This window comes from Phyllostomus discolor, chromosome 3, assembly GCF_004126475.2.
Source record: "Phyllostomus discolor isolate MPI-MPIP mPhyDis1 chromosome 3, mPhyDis1.pri.v3, whole genome shotgun sequence".
NCBI classification, from domain to species: Eukaryota; Metazoa; Chordata; class Mammalia; order Chiroptera; family Phyllostomidae; genus Phyllostomus; species Phyllostomus discolor.
Genome location: NC_040905.2, coordinates 87546387 through 87564121, shown reverse-complemented (window position 1 = coordinate 87564121; position 17735 = coordinate 87546387). Strand labels below are relative to the sequence as shown.

The 17735-nt window shown below is 42.3% G+C and overlaps 1 protein-coding gene across 2 annotated transcripts in view; it reads right to left on the bottom strand.

Annotated features, from left to right (window-relative positions):
- The window catches only part of MEGF10 (multiple EGF like domains 10), a 173354-nt gene that overhangs the window by 34788 nt on the left and 120831 nt on the right, over positions 1-17735 (bottom strand). For both annotated transcript variants that reach the window (XM_028530034.2, XM_036020709.1), the window contains exons 9-13: positions 12686-12898; positions 6221-6395; positions 4171-4291; positions 3320-3483; positions 1034-1136 (exon numbers count right to left, since the gene is read on the bottom strand). In XM_028530034.2, coding sequence (XP_028385835.1) covers positions 1034-1136; positions 3320-3483; positions 4171-4291; positions 6221-6395; positions 12686-12898 — 776 coding nt within the window. The remainder of the gene's footprint in view (positions 1-1033; positions 1137-3319; positions 3484-4170; positions 4292-6220; positions 6396-12685; positions 12899-17735) is intronic.

Genomic DNA, 17735 nt, shown 5'->3' with positions numbered 1-17735 from the left:
GAAAGTGTGCTCTTACAAATTTCCTCTCCTCTCTAAATTTAGATACAAATATATTTAGATATGAATACAATATATATAAAATCCACATGCACACACCAGTGATTTCCAAGAGAAAGAAATTGTAGAAGGAAGTTCTGGTTTATTTATCTACCTCTAATCCTGTCCCTCGTATAACAAGGTTTCACTTTAAATTGGCAAATCAGCAATCAGTATTTTATTTTACTTCCAGCAGAAATGGTCATCAATATGTTTAGTTCATTCATCCCAATATTCAGAAACTGTTCTATTGCCATTTGTAGCTTTTCCTAACAAGTATTTAAAAAGTTCATTTGACTTTTTGTTTAAAAGGATAGGCTTGATTTGATGTATAAAAAAGAGCAAGATTCCAATTTGCTTGGGCATTTGGTGCCATTCTTCCAGGTCTATACACCATGAGCAAAAGCTATTCTTCTTTAAGACCCCCATTAATTTGTTAAACTTCCTGCTGAAACCATGGAGTTATATAAATCAGGAGAGACTTGGTTAGAACATTGGTATTCAACCATATTATGAATTTTTATGACAAACATTATTATAAGAAAAGGTAAATTTGACAACTTTAATTTCTAGCATGACTATTTTAATATTTGCATATTGACCATATTAATATTTAATATTTCTGTCTCAGTAAAGTGAGCTTAATTACATTTTTATGGTTCAACAATTCTTTCCTTAGTGCTCAAAAATACCACAGAGATCCTGCTCCACTCTTCAAAGCAATTCACGTTTTCTCCTCTCACTGGCCTGAATTCTGACAGTTAGACCTTCCATGAAGGCTCCAGAGAACTGCCCTTGTACCATTCAACAAAAAGTCACTCCTTGATTACAGATGAATTAGGCCCAATAGTAATATTTCTTGGGTAAAAATCTGTCAGCTTACCGGAGACAACTGCATTTTCATTTTTTCTATACAGCTGACCTGTGTGTGTGTCTTTGCAAGAGCAAGGAGCAGTGCTAGGCATAGAGTGGCGCGGCTCCTGTTTCCTGGGCTCACCTGACCATCCGGGGAGGCAGCGGCAGTGGCCCGTGGTGGGGTGGCAGCCATCCGCGTGGCTGCAGTCGCAGCGCTCAGCGCAGTTCAGCCCGTACGTGCCGTCCTGCGTGGAAGACAGCAGTGAGGACGTGGGGAATCCAACAACGGGAGACTGAAGGGGCCTCGGTCAGCCGTTTCAGGTGCAGCACCCTCCTCTTCTCCCAAACACCTGTCAGCAACATCATGCCTTCCAGCCACCTCTTTCCACATCTCATGGCCCCCAAACTATAGGCTCCAGGAGGCCAGTATTTTAAAGTCCCTCAGACCTTAGTTTAGCATTGACGTACGGTTGGGACATACGACTGGTGAAATCAACGACACTAATATGCTGATATGCATAATGCAGAGGTATGCATATATGCCAACTAATTCAAATAATCTTTTTTATCTTACCGTAAGCCATGACTTATTAACATATTTTCTTTGATCCTAAAAATTTTTGTAAAACAGTTTAATGTTCCCTACAAGGCTTTCTATTCTTTACTGCAAGGTGAGTAGCCTGACCCACATAGAGAAGCTCCAAATTTTTAAAAGGTTTTATAGCTCTGAGCTAAGTTTGTTTCCATAAGTTGCCAGTGGGATATGTGGAACTGTAAGGGAGACGAAAGTCTTCTGTTACTTTTCCTAAGTAACACCCCCCTTTTGAGGCAGACATCCAGACAAAATGGGGTGTTCTGATGGAGGATTCTGAGGGCACGAAGCCCTTGCTGGCTCGCCCTCCTCCCCGCCCCACCCTGGACATCTGCGTTCTCACGCGCAGTCAGTTTGGGCGTCCACCGGACAGGAGGCCCTTTGTGGGCGTGGCCACTTAGTCTGTGGGCGAGGAGTGGAAAGCCGTGCACTGACAAGCCCTGCTCTTTCCTGCCAGATCCCAAGGAGCGGAGGGTGAGTGCTAGGAACCTCCTGCGCCACCCAGCACTGAGGAAAGCAGGGGCTCACAAGCACCAAAGGGGAGGAGCCTGTGCACCACCACAAAACACCCATGGAGGTTAGGTGGCAAATCATTGTCTATCGGATTATTAAACTTAATAAAATAAAATAAAATAAATAAATGACTTTTTAGGCCTACTAATGTTTGATGGGGTTGCATAGGATATAGCTGTGCTACCATATCAGCTGCCAAACCACTGGCTTAGCTGGTTTAATAATGCACCTAATATATGAAAAAACAAATAAATAAAAGGACAAGACTGTGACAGAGGCTTTGCTCCAGCCACAGCCAGGCTGGGTGTGAAAGGAGATCTTCAAGCCCTTCTAAGAGCACAGATACTGTGCTCACTGGTGGGTGAGAGGCAGCACGGCTAACTTAATTTTGTCCCCTTTAAAGGTTTGCAGGACAGGAAATAGGCCAGGGCAGGCCCTCTCTGCTTTGGGAAATGGCTTGTACTTAATGAGGAGGAAGCCCAGGGAGAAAAGAACCTCTGTGGATGGCCCTTCATGAGGGGCTCTGTTCAGGAGGTCACAGTGTCCTCTTGGCTATACGACATTCTCCAGGAAGCAGAGAACACACACCAGGGAGAATGCTTAAGGGCTCAAGAGAAAAGAAGTGTAATAGGAAGAAAGAATGATGGAAAAGGAGGAAAGAAACGGCCACATGCTTCATTCAGGAAGAAAGAGAAATCACGTGACTATAGAAAGCACTTTCCAATTGCACCCTTTGTCAGCCGGCCTGCAGTTGACACAGTGTAAGATTCCTAGTGATAAAAATCTCCAAAGCAGGTTAAGGGACTAGAGTCAGCACTGGAAATCTCTGTGGACTCTTGTGACTCCAGAGATATTTGCATTAAATGATGGCTGTTTCCAAACCTTCTCTTACCACCTCTGTGAGCATGTCTGTGACACCTTCACCACCCCTTCCACTCCCTGCCTCTTTCCAGCCCAAAGGCTGGAGGATTTCCATCACAATGGAAACACACTATTGGGAGAGTAGGGAGACATACACTGGGTGATGGACAGGTGCTGCTGATTGGCTGCCAGGAAGAGATGTGTGTGTAAAAACAGAAAAAATAGACAGGGGTGGGGGTGGCATTGCGGGGAGCCTGCATAGAGATGAAGGAAAAAAAGAAAGTGATTCTCACAAAGCTACCTAACCAATTTCCACGTCTACCCCTTTACCTTAGTTCTTCTAATAATTCCTGAGGTTTGGTTTGCACTCAGATACTTTAAATGAGGGAAACTGCGAGAAGAGACCAACCCTCTGGCATCAGCTCCCAGGCATTCCCAGCTGGGGTACTGGTTTGATCGTACCTGGCAGGGCAGCTCACATTTCGCCCCGCGCCATCCAGGTGCACAGGTACACGTCCCATCCAGGGTGTTGCAGGCTCCGCCGTGGAGGCACTGGCACGTTAAATTACAGCCAAAGCCCCATGTGCCGCTGGGGCAGCTGATGGAACAGTCCACACCGTGCCAGCCTGCCACGACAGGGACGCAGAATGTGTGAGGGAACAGAGGCAGCAGGGGGTTTTGCTCAGCCCTCCCACGTTACTTTCCCTTGGAAAGCATCTTTGAGATGCACAGCGGTGTCCCGCAGCCCCAGCAGAGATGTGCGCTGTTGATCCGTCATGCGGATGCCAATATGGGAAGTGCCACTGAGTAAAGAGACATCGAGTGGGGGGTCCCTTTAATGCACAGTGAGACCAACTTTTGTTCAGGTTGGGAGAGTGAAATATTGATCTGCCTTTAAAGCAGTACCCTATTAACCATGAACACTGAGTATCTGGGATCCTGGCTGCTGCAGGGACTCCGGACAGACCATTCTGGTGCTCACGTGAAATCGGTGCTTGGCTGCACTTCTTGTCACGACTCCAGGTCAGTGAATTTAGGGGCATGAACACCTGTCTGCTCGGCTCACCTATCCCCAAAGTGCAGAGACGCACGGACTGTTGGAGCTGGCAGCAACTTCAGAGATTATCTCCTAAGAATGAGCCTCTTCCCTTGACTCAGGAGCACAGGAGAACCCACCCTGGCTGAAGGGCTTACTGAGGCCAGGCACTGAATTTTGGAACAGCTGGACCTAGAATCCTAGTCAAGTTTTCTTCCCTGTGATTTTAGGAGATGGCAGGGCCAGGATCAGATAAAAGACTCTAGTACTCACTCACCTGCCTTGCAAGAACACAGCCCGTCCACAGGAGAGCAGACAGCGTCGTTCTTACAGCCACAGAGAGAGGAACAGTTCACCCCATAGGTCCCCAGAGGGCACGGGGCAGAGCAGTCAGTTCCCTAGATGGAGGCAACCAGGAAAGTGCACGCAGCTCTACCAACTGATATAAGGCCCACGCCAGTAAACAAAAATATGTCTTGGTGATGCTGATTATACTCTCTCTCCAACTGTAACACACTGTATATGAAAGAGTTGCCGTAATGTCACCACTATACGAATTCAGAGACTGAAGGGCAATGCTGGCTGGCCTGTTTATGATGCAGTATTGAATAATGCCCGAGAAAGCCTGCTGCCTTCATTAGTTTTCCTAATGTATTTGTAGCAGATACAAAACCTTTTGTCCTTGCTCAGGCAAGTAGATATATAACAATAAACCATAGCTGTAAAATTACTGTCCATAAATAAACATAAATATAAACTGTACATTACATTGCAATGCTTCCTAGACTTCCTCGTATAATAAGTATGTAATCTGATCAGTGGGTGCAGCAGAGGCACGGCCCACATGATTCAATTTATTATCTGACAGCGTAATATCTGAAACATAGAAGTTGGCTACCAAAGGTGACTGGAGGTCACTTACTTTAAAAACAGAAGGGGCTCTTTAAGTCAGATTCCAGGGCTCAAGCAAAGGATTGTGACATAGATTAGAAACCCCTGCCCTGGCAGATGTGGCTCAGTAGATTGAGCACCAGCCTGTGGACCAAAAGGTCAACCGTTTGATTCTCAGTCAGGACACATGCCTGGGTGGCAGGCCAGGTCCCTGGCGGGGGGTGGAGCATGAAAGAGGCAACCACACAATGATGTTTCTCTCCCTTTCTTTCTCCCTCCCTTCTCCTCTGTCTAAAAAGAAATAAATAAAATCTTTAAAAAAAAGAAAATGCACCCTGGCTGGCGTAGCTCAGTAGATTGACCTCGGGCTGCGAACCAAAGTGTTGCAGGTTCGACTCCCAGTCAGGGTACATGCCTGGGTTGCAGGCCATGACCCCCAGCAACCCCACATTGATGTTTCTCTCTCTCTCTCTCTCTCCCTCCCTTCCCTCTCTAAAAATAAATAAAAATAAAATCTTAAAAAAAGAAAAAAAAAACCCTATAAAGATCCCCTCAGCTCAAAGACTTTATGAACCCCTTGTTCTGCATGATGTGCCCTGAAATAATCATCAATGTCCTTCACAGTTTAGTGTTCTCCTCTTTCAACTGGGAGAAAATTACTCAAGAACAATCCATTTTCCTTTAAAACAAATATTCCTGGCCCGTAGCTAAGACAGCCTAGACTCTAGGCAAAATTCTGCTCTATTGGCAAATGTGGGCATTTTTGTTAAGTCCTAGATTCTCAAAGAGACCAAAAACCATATGTATTACTAACCATTGTATATAAATACATAATACATGCTAACTTAATACATTATGTGCTTTCAAATTATATAGAATTAAGACAGGGCCCTGGCTGGTATAGCTCAGTGGATTGAGCGTGGGCTGTGAACCGAAGTGTCGCAGGTTCAATTCCCAGCCAGGGTATATTCCTGGGTTGCAGGCCATAACCCCCAGCAACCACACATTGATGTTTCTCTCTCTCTCTCTATCTCCCTCCCTTCTCTCTCTAAAAATAAATAAATAAAAGCTTAAAAAAAAGAATTAAGACAGAAACTGTTGACAATAAGATATATCCTACTTGGAAAAGTAATTTCTTTGTTACCTACAAAACAGTAAAACAATTATGTAAAAACAACTACAATACATCATACTTTATGACATATATTAATAATTAACTATTAATGGCATGCTTATTGTTTTACCAGATTTCTCAGTCATCATTCTAAGGTAATTACTTATATCACTTATCACTAGTTTTCTCTTCCCTCTTCTTGTTAATGGTGGGGTTGATTTTAGCATATTCATTGCACTTCAGAAAAGGTCATGTAAGTCACGGTATCAATGGGCTCTACCCCGCACCCTTGTCTCCTTCCTCCCGAGCCCTTGCCACTTACTTTAAATCCTGGGGCACAGGTGCACTTTCCCGTTACACTGTCACAGTCGGCCCCATTCTGGCAGCTGCAGATCTGCTGGCAAGCTTCCCCATAGAATCCAGGAGAGCATGTCTCATCACAGTAGAGCCCTGACCAGCCAGGCTTGCAGGCACACTCCCCAGACATGGGGTGACAGCTGAGAGCATGGATGAAAGGAGCAAGTCACTCTCAGGCAAACATGACACCCAAGGCCCATGCAAATGTGGCTTCAGTCATGATCACCAAATGTGTGGGTAATTCCATGCACAATCATTTAAACTTCATTCCCAGCCTTGGCGTGATTTAATTAATTGGCTGAAACCTGATGGGCACTACAGAAATGTTGCATGAAATCAGCATCACACTCTAAGGCAATGACTGTCACTCAGTGTCCTTTTGTCTGAAATTCACTTTAATTTTCATAAACCGAAAGCCCTGATGCAACAAAAGGGTGACACGATGAGAAAGTCTAAAGGACCCCATCCAAGGAACAACACCAAATTGGTTCACCAGGGTGATATCCAAAGAGCTCCAAAAGCTGAAACCTTTTCAGCCTGTTTCTCCTCTCAGCTCCCCCTACCTGGTGTCAGTGCAGCTGTCCCCACCTGAAACAGCAGCCACGCTGATGGGCCAGGCAGCCGGCTGTCACTCCACAGCAAATGGACACGTCAGCTGTGCTGAGATGCACTCGTTACTGAGGTTGACACAATAGGGCACTCTGTGCCACTCAAAACACATGTGCTTCCCACCAAGGAAAATGTTCACAGCCAAACTAGTTCTGTGCACAATTGGAAGACTGTTGGAGTTGGGCTTCCTCTCCAGAGGTTGAACCCTCCCCTTACATAGAGGCAACAACAAAACCCATGGTTGCATCCAGGCAGTTGCTGAAGAACCTCTCCCTGGAGGACTGTTCCTAGATTTTCTACACTTGGAGAGAGAACGCTTTCCCGGGGTGGATGAAGGCTGAGGGTTTAAGCCCGGCTGTCCCACCACCGGGGTAGCCAGAATGAAGGCACACAGCCTCTGGGCCTGGTGTCCCCGTCTGTCAAGTGAGGGTCTCGGCCACACCCTTACAGCTAAGATGGTTTGTTCCCCACTTAAGAAATTGATATAAATATACTTTTAGGCCCCTATTGCAACTAAATTCCCGCAAGCAAAGGCCTAGGCATCCATCAAAAGCTTTACTCAGAAACCATGGCATAAAGAAATACCTAAGTACCACTCTACATTTAAGATGGTCACTTAGATATAAAAAGTTTGAATTTGGGAGACAAGGGTCGGAGTCTCAGATCTCCTTACATGGATGCAGATTTTGTTATCTGCTATTTATCTGTGGGCAAACCCCTGGCATCTCCGTGGTATCTCCAACTTAACCCATCAAACACTGTGCGCCTGTACTCTTCCCCGTCTTCATGCTTCACTGGGGGCTGCTCCAGCTGTCCCCAGCGAAGTAACGGTGCCTCCGGTCTCTCAGTTGTTTACACCACACCTTGGAGTTTTTCTTGATAACACCTCCTTTCTCATCGCCCACACCCACTCCATCACAAGGACCTGACCACCTTGGATCCAGCCACAGCTCTTTGTCCTCACTGTCACCATCCTGCTCCCAGCCAACACCATCTGTCCCCTAAACTCCTGAATAGCCTTTTCTAACTTCCCTCCCTGCATCCACTCCTGCCTCAGCACCTGAGAGTAGGTCATTTTGTATCATTCTCCCTGAAACTTGTCAGATGCTCCCCACTACACTTAGAATAAAAAATCCATACTGTTTAATATAGCTAGAGTGATCATACAATTACAGAAACCAGGACATTTTTTTAAGAGTGAAAAAAAGTTACTGATAAGTACATTAGGACAACAGTCCTAAGCCAGATGGCCCCTGGGACACCAGACATGGGGCCACCCTACACAGAGTCCAAAGGCCCCGTCATCTGACCAGCCTCTTCTTTCATCTCACTCTCCTTATTACCATGCTCAGCTGTAATGGATGTGTTTTAATTGATTAAAAAAAAGGAGTGAGATTTTCCAATTTGGGGGCCTCGCATGGGTTATTCCATATGCCTGGAATACTGTTTCCCACTTTGCCTAGCTCTCTGCACCCTCCCCTTGCAGTCCAAGCTCAAATAGTCTCTTCCTCCGAGAGGCCTTCCCTGACCACTCATATTTAAAACAGGCCTCTCCTGTCCTGCTCTTTCATAGCGCCCTGTTCTTTCTCCTCTCACTCATCATGGTCTACAATCCAGTTTACTTTCACAGTCTTTTAATGCCTTCCTTCCCCTGTAGACTCTGAACTCCATGAGGGCAAGAGCTAAGTGTGTTTTTTCACCTGTCCCTGGTGCATAGGAGGCCCATCGTATATACTGGTTGAGTGAATAAGTGAAAATGTCACAGTTGATGTGTAGTGGGGGTCTGACTCCAGGGATCTTATTTCCCTGAGCTGATCTGCTTCTCCCTAATCTCTGAGTCATCTAGCAATGTTAAATGATAATCTGTATATATCTGAATACAAAGGCAAGATCTCCCCTAAAAATAGATTTTAAAATGTCTAAGTCATGGCTTGAAGGGGATCACCATGGAACACTCACTTATGCAACACTTATGATGACATTGCAAGTGAGGGCACAGACCGGCGGCTAGCGTGTGCTGAGCGCCGAATGAGTGCTAACACCAGGTGCAGCAGCCCGTGTGCATCACTTTGCTGAATCCCCACAGCCAGCCTAAGTATTAGGTATGATTCCATTCTATAAATGAACGAACAGAGACCTGGAGAGAGTAAGTAATTCATTCAAAGTCTCACACAGGTGCTGACTGATCAAACTCAAACCCAATTTATTAATTATTTGTATACCAACGAAAAAGGAGGTTTAATAGCAGCCTGCTAAGAAGACTAGCTTATGAAAAAAGAATTGCTATTATTTAGGAAATAGCCTAGGTAAAAGGTTAGTAGGACCAATATAAGCCTGCACTGTGCAAAAAGCAGGAACAATTTAAATTTACTTCAGTAAGGCCCTACATTTGAGAAAAGGAAATGTTTCAAGTAATGGATTGGTTATCTAAGCATGCTATTAAAAGGGCATCTTTTAGTATAAAATATTACTTTTTCTAAAAGTAAGACAATAACTTTCATGGTATAGACATAACTGTTAAATAAAACAGACAATTTGGAGACAGGGAATTGAACAAAGCTAGAGGCAGACGGAGAAATTGACATTCAATGCCCCCCCAGTGAGTATTAGTGCAGCACACTGGTTCTCAGATTGATTGACACCAAAATTAGTATTCTGTAATTTGTAATTAGGTATAGGAAGCCAGAGCACTTCGGAGGCATTTGATGTGTTCTCACGCAGGCAGCTTAATTGGTAATGAGATTTGCGTGCTGATGTTAGTGCAGCAGATTAGAGGCTGAAGGGTAATAAATATACTCCTACTTTGTTCCTTTCTTCGGAACAGGTGGCTTTGTGTATGGGAAAATAGGATTATATACATGTAGGAATACTGATCGTTTTATACACATATACAACAAGATACCCATCTTCTAGGGAAATTTTCAGTTTAAGAGTTAAATTATTATAAGTACAATAGAATATTGGCTAAATAGAATGAGTTGTTGAAATTCCTTTTATTCATTTCCTTAGATGTTATTAATATTCAAATGTAATGACAATTAAGCAGCATTTGCAAATAGGCATATCCCGATTGCCCACAGCTAGTAAATGTCCTTATTAACAAGGGCTAATACAAATATCTCATGTGGAATCTTACTAAATCTCAAATTTTATTTTCAAATAAAATCATTTACTTGATTTTTATCAAATGTGATTGTTATCAACAGATCAAAATCATTTCTAACATAAAAGTTTTCATTGGAAAAGTCCAGGTTACAGTGTCTGTCTTTAGGTTCTGAAACAATGCTAACATTTTAAATACGAATATCACCTATAACTGTATTTAAATTTACGTGAACCCTATAATAGATGCTGAAATAAAAATGGCTGCAACTCCTCCCATCATGAGGTTGAGTATATTGCATCTGGACTTGGGGGCGTGACTGGCTTGGTCTAAAGGAACGTTAGCAAACATGCCATAACCAACGTCTGCAAAATGTCTGCCGAGTGGAGTTCACCCTGTGGCTTGATGCTTTTGGAAGCTAGTCACCATACAAAGAAGGCCAGGCTAACCTGCGGGATGCTGGGGACATAGGGCTCAGTCACCCTTTGTCACCCAGCCGAAGATCAGACATGTGAGTGAGGATTTTCAGGCCCACCCAGGCAGGCTGTAGTGGATCTGCCATATGAACATCGGGAGACCAGCGAGAGGACCACCAAACTGAGCACCGCACAAATAGCCACACGAGAGATCACCAGTTAATAAATAGTTGTTTTACATCACTAGACTTGGGAAAGAATTTTATTTTTAACACAGCAAATGCTAACTGAGATAAACCTCTACCCAAATATGTGACTGCAATATATGTCAATGTGTGTGTCCACATAACTCAAAATGTACCTAAAGATAAGGTTAACTAATAGTTTGCATTGTAGTGGTTATCTCATTAATTATAATGAAAGGTTTTAGGATAAATATACATCATGAATTATGGAATAGCAAGCTCCACTTGCTTGATTAAATGATAAAATGAACAAGCTAGACTTTCAATTAACACAAAGATTCTATGCCTTTTAGCTCAAAGGAACAGTATGTTTCCAGGAATTTCAAGATTCAAAAAATCAGATAGATGGCACCAACTGTGAATTCAGCAAGATACAGCCATGTAATCAACATTCAAATGGTTTTAATATAAATTCGTAAAAGCTAATTTTTAAAAGTAGCTTTTATTATTAGGGAAGCACTGCAGAGACTATTGGATTTTTAATCTTCTGATTGTCATACATTATGAGACAGGTTTTAATGTTCTTTCCATCTATGTGATTGCCAAAGAATTTCATGTACAGTCGGCACTCTTTGTCCAGGGGCTTTGCATTCAGAATTCAACCAAATGCAGATCCAAAATATTCAGGGGGGAGAAAATCCAGAAAGTCCCAAAAAACAAAACTTGAATTTGCATTATGTTGAGCACTATGCTGAATCCACCTGAAAAAGTGATGTGTAGACATACCATGCTATAGCTTATAAGCAAATATCGATTTGCTTTATAAGCAAAATAGGCTTGTATTTGCAAATACAACCCTATTTTATATAAGGAACTTGAGCATCTGCTGATTTAGTACCAGGGTGGGGGTGGGGCTAGAACCAATCCTCCAAAGATACCAAGGGGTAACTATACTTCCTTGTTAAAGCACACAGGTGAAGGTACACATGAGCTATGTCAAAATTATCATGGTGTTGACGCCAATCAAATGACTGTCCATGTGCACCTGCCACTGCTAACATGGGAGCCAAAAACAAAACCAACATTTTACCTGCCCCTCCAATTCTTCCCAGAGCAGAGCTCCTTTGTAGGGCATAGTAGTCTATTTGACTTCAGGCTGCACTTCTTCGATATGTCCCACTAAAATGTGTGCACCCACACATACACAGTGCAAAGTCCATTTTTTTTTTGTTCCTAACAATGGTTTAAAGAAGAGACTAACCACAGGCTTCTGTTTACTCTTAACCTTTGTGCATTTGAGATTTGACGTGGCCACAAGTTGTCTTTTGGAATCATGAATGAAGTAACAGCTGTGCTGAATGCAAATAAAAGTAATTGTTATAATGTCTGAGCTGCTGTATAATGCACAACATTTTTGTCAAACTCAACTTTCCCAGCAGTTTACAAATGAAACCCAGAATTCTAAGTGATATGGATCTGGTCCTTGGGGGAGGGAGAGGAAGTAAGGGGGTGGAAAGATATTTTCAGGGGCAGACAAAGTACAGTAGGGTGGGTGGGATCATGGTTTCCTGTTCTTAAATTCTTCAAGAGTTTTGAGCTAAAAGACCCCTGTGAGTTCCATGTCAGAGTAATCAATTCTGAAAACATATTTCACATGTGACAGCCACATGCGAAGCACTTTCACAAAACTTCCACCGGTACACTTCCTCTCCACACAGATGTTCTTTCTGTCAAGCACAAGATGCTGCCGTGAGAATCATTTTGTGAGATTTTTACATTCTAAACTGGGCTTACCCCATCACTCTCACTGCATCTTTGCTTCTAAGGGAATGTCACAGAATCCCTCTCTTAGGGAAAGATTCTATTAACCTCAGCAAACTTAATTTTTGCTAGTAACCATTAAGAAAGGATAGAATTTAATATTCACTGACAAGCATCTAACAGCTTTAGCACCTTTGATTTAGACCGTCACCCACTCAGGACAAAAGTCTTCCATTTCCTTAGTGGTTCCTGCCCTGGAAGACTCAGAGGCAGTGAAGGTCTTGGGGTGGGAATCTCTCTGCAACTCTCTCCTTTCAAATAGTGGACATGTCCTTCCAGGGGCAATGGACCCTCACCTATGAGTGTTGTCCAGGTGGCAGGGGCACCGTTTGTCACACTTGATGCCGTAGAGCCCTTCTGGACACAGGCGTGCCTCGCAGTGCTCGCCGGAAAAGCCTGCTTCGCAAAGGCAGGAGCCACTCACGTGATAGCATTTCCCTCCATTGACGCACTGGCAGGTCTCGGCACAGCGAGCTCCATAGGAACCCACAGGACACTGGTCCTGGCACCTGCCAAGCAGGACAGAGCGTGGTTAGTACCTTGCGGAAACATTCAATTCAGACAATTTTACATATAAATTGAAACTACTTTTTGAACTTCATTATTTATTTAGTGATTACCCCTTTACAGGTATGAAGAACATTAAGATGAACTCCTGTGACTACAGCTAGTAGTAACAACAATATGACCTGATCAAAGAAATAACATAAACAAAATAAAATTATGAGCCTGGGACACGAAGCACAGTTTATACATAGTGCTTGCCAAAGGTTTATAACATTTTAGTAGGTATCAGGAAAGGGAAAAAAGAAATTGTCCAAATGTTAGTCCCAGTCCAAATTGGGAAATTAAAAAATGTGTTTCCCAGTTCCAAAGAGAAAACTTTATAGCAAATTCAAAACTAAATTTTAATTCTGTTGGCTTTCATGCTGACATTAATTTTTAATCTCAGCCATGAGATTTAGATCAGGGGAGCTCTGAGCTATTGAAATCAGGTGTCCCAGATTCCGACCTGGGAGCAGGGTGCCGGTAGGCTGCAGGAAGGTGTGGAGTTCCCTAACGCAAAATTTTTATTAAACAGGGTATTGTCCTCTGCTGGGAGGAAGGGCTGCCAAATGGCAAGGAAAAAATATCAGACCTCAAAAATTCACTTTATTGTCTTTTAAAAAAATAACGTTAGAGCTCAGTCCCAGAGGAGAGACTGCTCTGGATAAGCCGGATCAGGTGGGAAGCAGAGTTGTTGAAGGGAATCGTGACAGAGAAGCGAACATTTTCATCACTCCACAGAAAGCAGGACTCATTCCTGGCCAGCCAAGCCTGTTTTCGACCAAGCAAGGTGACTTGATGGAGCTTCCTGCAGCAGAGGGAGTGCTTTTTGCCAAAGGAGAGGGAGATGGGGTCTCACCTAGCCAAGCACTTGCCACAAGTAGGGCAACATTGTGAGTCTCAGCAGCCACTTCCCATGTGGCTCTCGTCATGCCAGACCCCGCATCTTAAATGTAGGTCAGCATTGCGCTGTTTCAGATGGGTATGGGGCAGGCAGCAAGTGCAAAGCAAACTCAAGCACACTTCAAAACAATTGCAAAGTGGCCAAAAAGCCAACATTTTTTCCACATGACTTTGCATAATTTTAATGGTAGGATGTGATTACTAGCAATACCAGGGCTGGGCAGGAATTCTATTTAAGAAGGATCAATCTTGAGAATCCTTTGATACTTTTCTGGTAAACTCTGGCTCTCAAATATATATAATATGATAGAGACAAGAAAAAGAACCTTTTGCAAATTGGGTTCCGCAGACTCTAGGCATGTTAGGTGTGTTTGTTAATAGGCAAAGCCTTCAAATCAACAGCTCAACAAATTATTAGATAAGTTCTTGAGTAATTGCTCTAACATTTAGCATAAAATCAGATGTGTGCTTTTAAGTTACATGAGTCTGCCTATTTTTAGAGCAGAGTGTTTGTAAAAGGTACCCTATTTTTAGCTTGTAAGAAGCTTTCATAAGTGACATCACTTAATTTTTTCCTTAAAGATGTAAACTTCAGAGAAAGAAATGCTGAGGTATAATAATTGGGCCTCATCATGGCTCTGCTAAATGTTAGCAAGACAACATATCCATACAGATTTTTTTTGCAAGTCAGTATCAAAAAAAAAAAAAAAGAGAGAGAGAGAGAGAGAGAAGGTACAAGGGTTTCTTCCTCTTGTACGGATTTAAAACAAACCCAAATGCTAAGCGTTGGACTGCATGATTGTAACTTAGTACAAAGCACAGCTCTTTCTGGGTGAACTGAGTATAGATCGGAAGACTAGAAAAGCATCAACTACCAAATGACAGGGAACCAGTGTGCATATTTTATCATATCTTGGCAGAGACTTCCTTTTCTCTGGGAAAACAATATTCATAATAGCTGGTCCTGGCCATATTTATCTTTCTAACCTATAATTAAGTATACTACTAGTTTGTGTTATAAATGGCAAGAAGCCATTTGAATTTTATTTACTAAAAAGTAGCCATGATGTAAAACTTGCTTCATATTCCTGCTTCTTTTTCATCAATGTTGCACTTGTAAGAGAGTCCTGTTAATAACAGTTATGTCTATTTCCATCTACCAAACCAAAATGGTAGAGTATCTTTCTTGAAGTAGACATTTTCCATCTTGAAAATAAACACAATCACAAAGTACCTTCTACTTTTCTGATTGACTCAATGAAAAGTCTTTGTCAAGCTGTCATATCTCTCTCTCTCTTTTCTTTTTGGCCCCTTTATGGAAAAGAGGCATCATTTCCCAGCAAAATTAATGCCCTTACTATTGCTTTTGTGGTACCAAGTGGAACAAGAAACACTATCTTAGGAATCAGGAGAAGAGGAAATATATTTTCTTAGGAGAGATGGCAGAGGCAGATAAAGATATTGCAATAAATATTGGCCACAGTAGTACTATGGAGATACACAGTTTCTGTGTATTTTTTAAGATTTTGAATAATGCCCTGGAATTAGGAAAGCAGGAAATAGAGACAAACTAATAAAACATGACACCAATCCTTAATGAGGGTCATGGGATTGTCTTAACAGCATTTTGATAATTACATTGTGTCTCATTGTGAACTTGTGGAAAAGGAGTTGAATTTGCATGGGAGGGGTGTCAGCTTCTGTTGTTCCCTTGTCCTTTTGAACATGAACCTTCCCAGGGTGCCTGGAAAAATTAATTGGGCCAAACGATGATACAGTGTGAAAGAATCACATCCCTCATTAAACCTGGATTGATGAATCAGACCCCTGCCTTTCAAACTTCTGGAACTGCTGCTCAGGAGAAGATATAAAAAGCAGTGGGAAAAGAACAGACCAATCAATACATGAAAAAGAATAAAAGTCCAGGAACGAGCAAGTGTATAAATCATAATTTGCTCTTAAAAAATTTGCTCTTAAAATCTTCCACAAAGTTAGTAAGTGGTTTTTGTATAAGTGAGTGTAATTTGTGGATTAAATATAAAATGCTACTCTTGCTATCTTTAACAAAAACAAACTTCAGATGAATGAAAAATTTACATATAGAAATATAGATTACTAGAAGTAAAGATGTAGTAGCATTTTTACAATTGGGTTGTGAAGAGCCTAAGAGTGGCAAAATTTCCAAAAAATAAAAAAATATTTATAATTTTCACTATTTAAATTTTTAAAAAATTATATTGCAACCCCCATCTATAAATTTAAAGCCTAATGAGACTTGAAAATTATTTGCAATACATTTCATATAGGACCAATATCTTTATATACAAAAGGTCTCTCATGAATTGATAAGAAAAGGAAAAAGGGGGGGAAAAAGCAACACTGGACAAGAGCCAACTTTTCCCCAGTCCTGATACAAGAAAGAGTTCTTCCACTGGAGACCGGCGCTGCACCCCGCAACTTCTGTCTGTGATTTCTGGTGTTACCTCATGTCACACACATTCTCCTTTGCTCTGAGGGTGATACAGACACAGGCGTGACAGAATGTCTTGGGTGTCACCTTAAGATAGTCCACAACTGACCCAGAAGTCTGTTCGCCCAGCAGACATTGACAGAGCACCCACCAGTTGTGTGCAGGGACCCCAGTTATGCATAGATTCCATGGTAGCCCATTAGCATTAAAAACACTTTTAACCCCTTCAGAAGGATTTTTGGGAAGATCTGGAAACCATCTTCTCCTTACTCTTGCTTGGCTGTGACACTATACATTTCCCCAGCACAATATCCGCTCAACCTTTCCACAAACCGCAAAGCCTATTATTTAGGCATCCCACGAGCTGCTCTGCCTGCCCACACGGTGCCTGCTTGGTTTTTTCTGTTCACCCTCTGGCTGGGAAAGCCGTTTCCACGTCCCGCTCCTGCGTTGCTGGCGCCACCTGTGGCAGTACCTGCTCCTCCAGGCAGCAGCCCTGGCCTTGCCTCAGTCATTGAGTTACTGCTCTGACTTCTTGACACAGGGGAAATAGCAAGCTGAGAGCCTATGCCCTGTCCCCACACCTCCTGCCACCAAGTGCCCCAGAGCCATACATCTATGTTCCTTTCACAGTGACAACTATGCTTGTCCTCACTGTGTGTGTGTGTATGTGTGTGTGTGAGAGAAACACAGATCAGGCCATCTGAAATACAGATCAGGTCATCAGTTCATCAGAAAAACAATGGTTACAAGAGCAGCAACTCAAGAAGCAAGTCCCCTCTTCATTTTTCTTCCCTTTCTCTGGCTCTCCGCCTTCCTTGCCTCAGATCTAAAATTCACCTGAAAATAAGCTGTTATTCTCTTTCCTTGTATTCTAAATAAAGTGAGTATAAGCTTGCCTTGTATGTTTGTTATTTTTGTGTCACCTTGAATTTGAAACTGAAATCCCTAGAAGGCAAAAAACAACTGCACTTAAATTTTTAGTGCCCTAAAATATTACACAAACTATTATTTAGGATTCTGCTTGATCTTGTGCCCCTCCTTTCCTGACTCACCTTTCTACGATAAGATGTTAATGACACAGGGAACTCACCTAACAGCCTCCTCTATCCGAATACAACCATAACTAGGGTGCAGGCCACAAAAACCTTCTGAGTAGCCTAAGTACACATTATAAAAACCATGCAGTAAAGGTGTCAATAATTCATAATATCAAAGAATCAAAGGAAAAATGCATAATAATATTAACAAAATATTTAAAAGCCCTTTATGAAATTAAATATATACTACTAACAAAAATACAGTGCCATATATAGATCTTATATCATAGATCACTTGAAATCTATATGATTCTATTAACCAGTATCACCCTAATAAGTTTAATTAAAAAAATTTTGAAAACCCACTTGTACATGAAAGACAGCCTA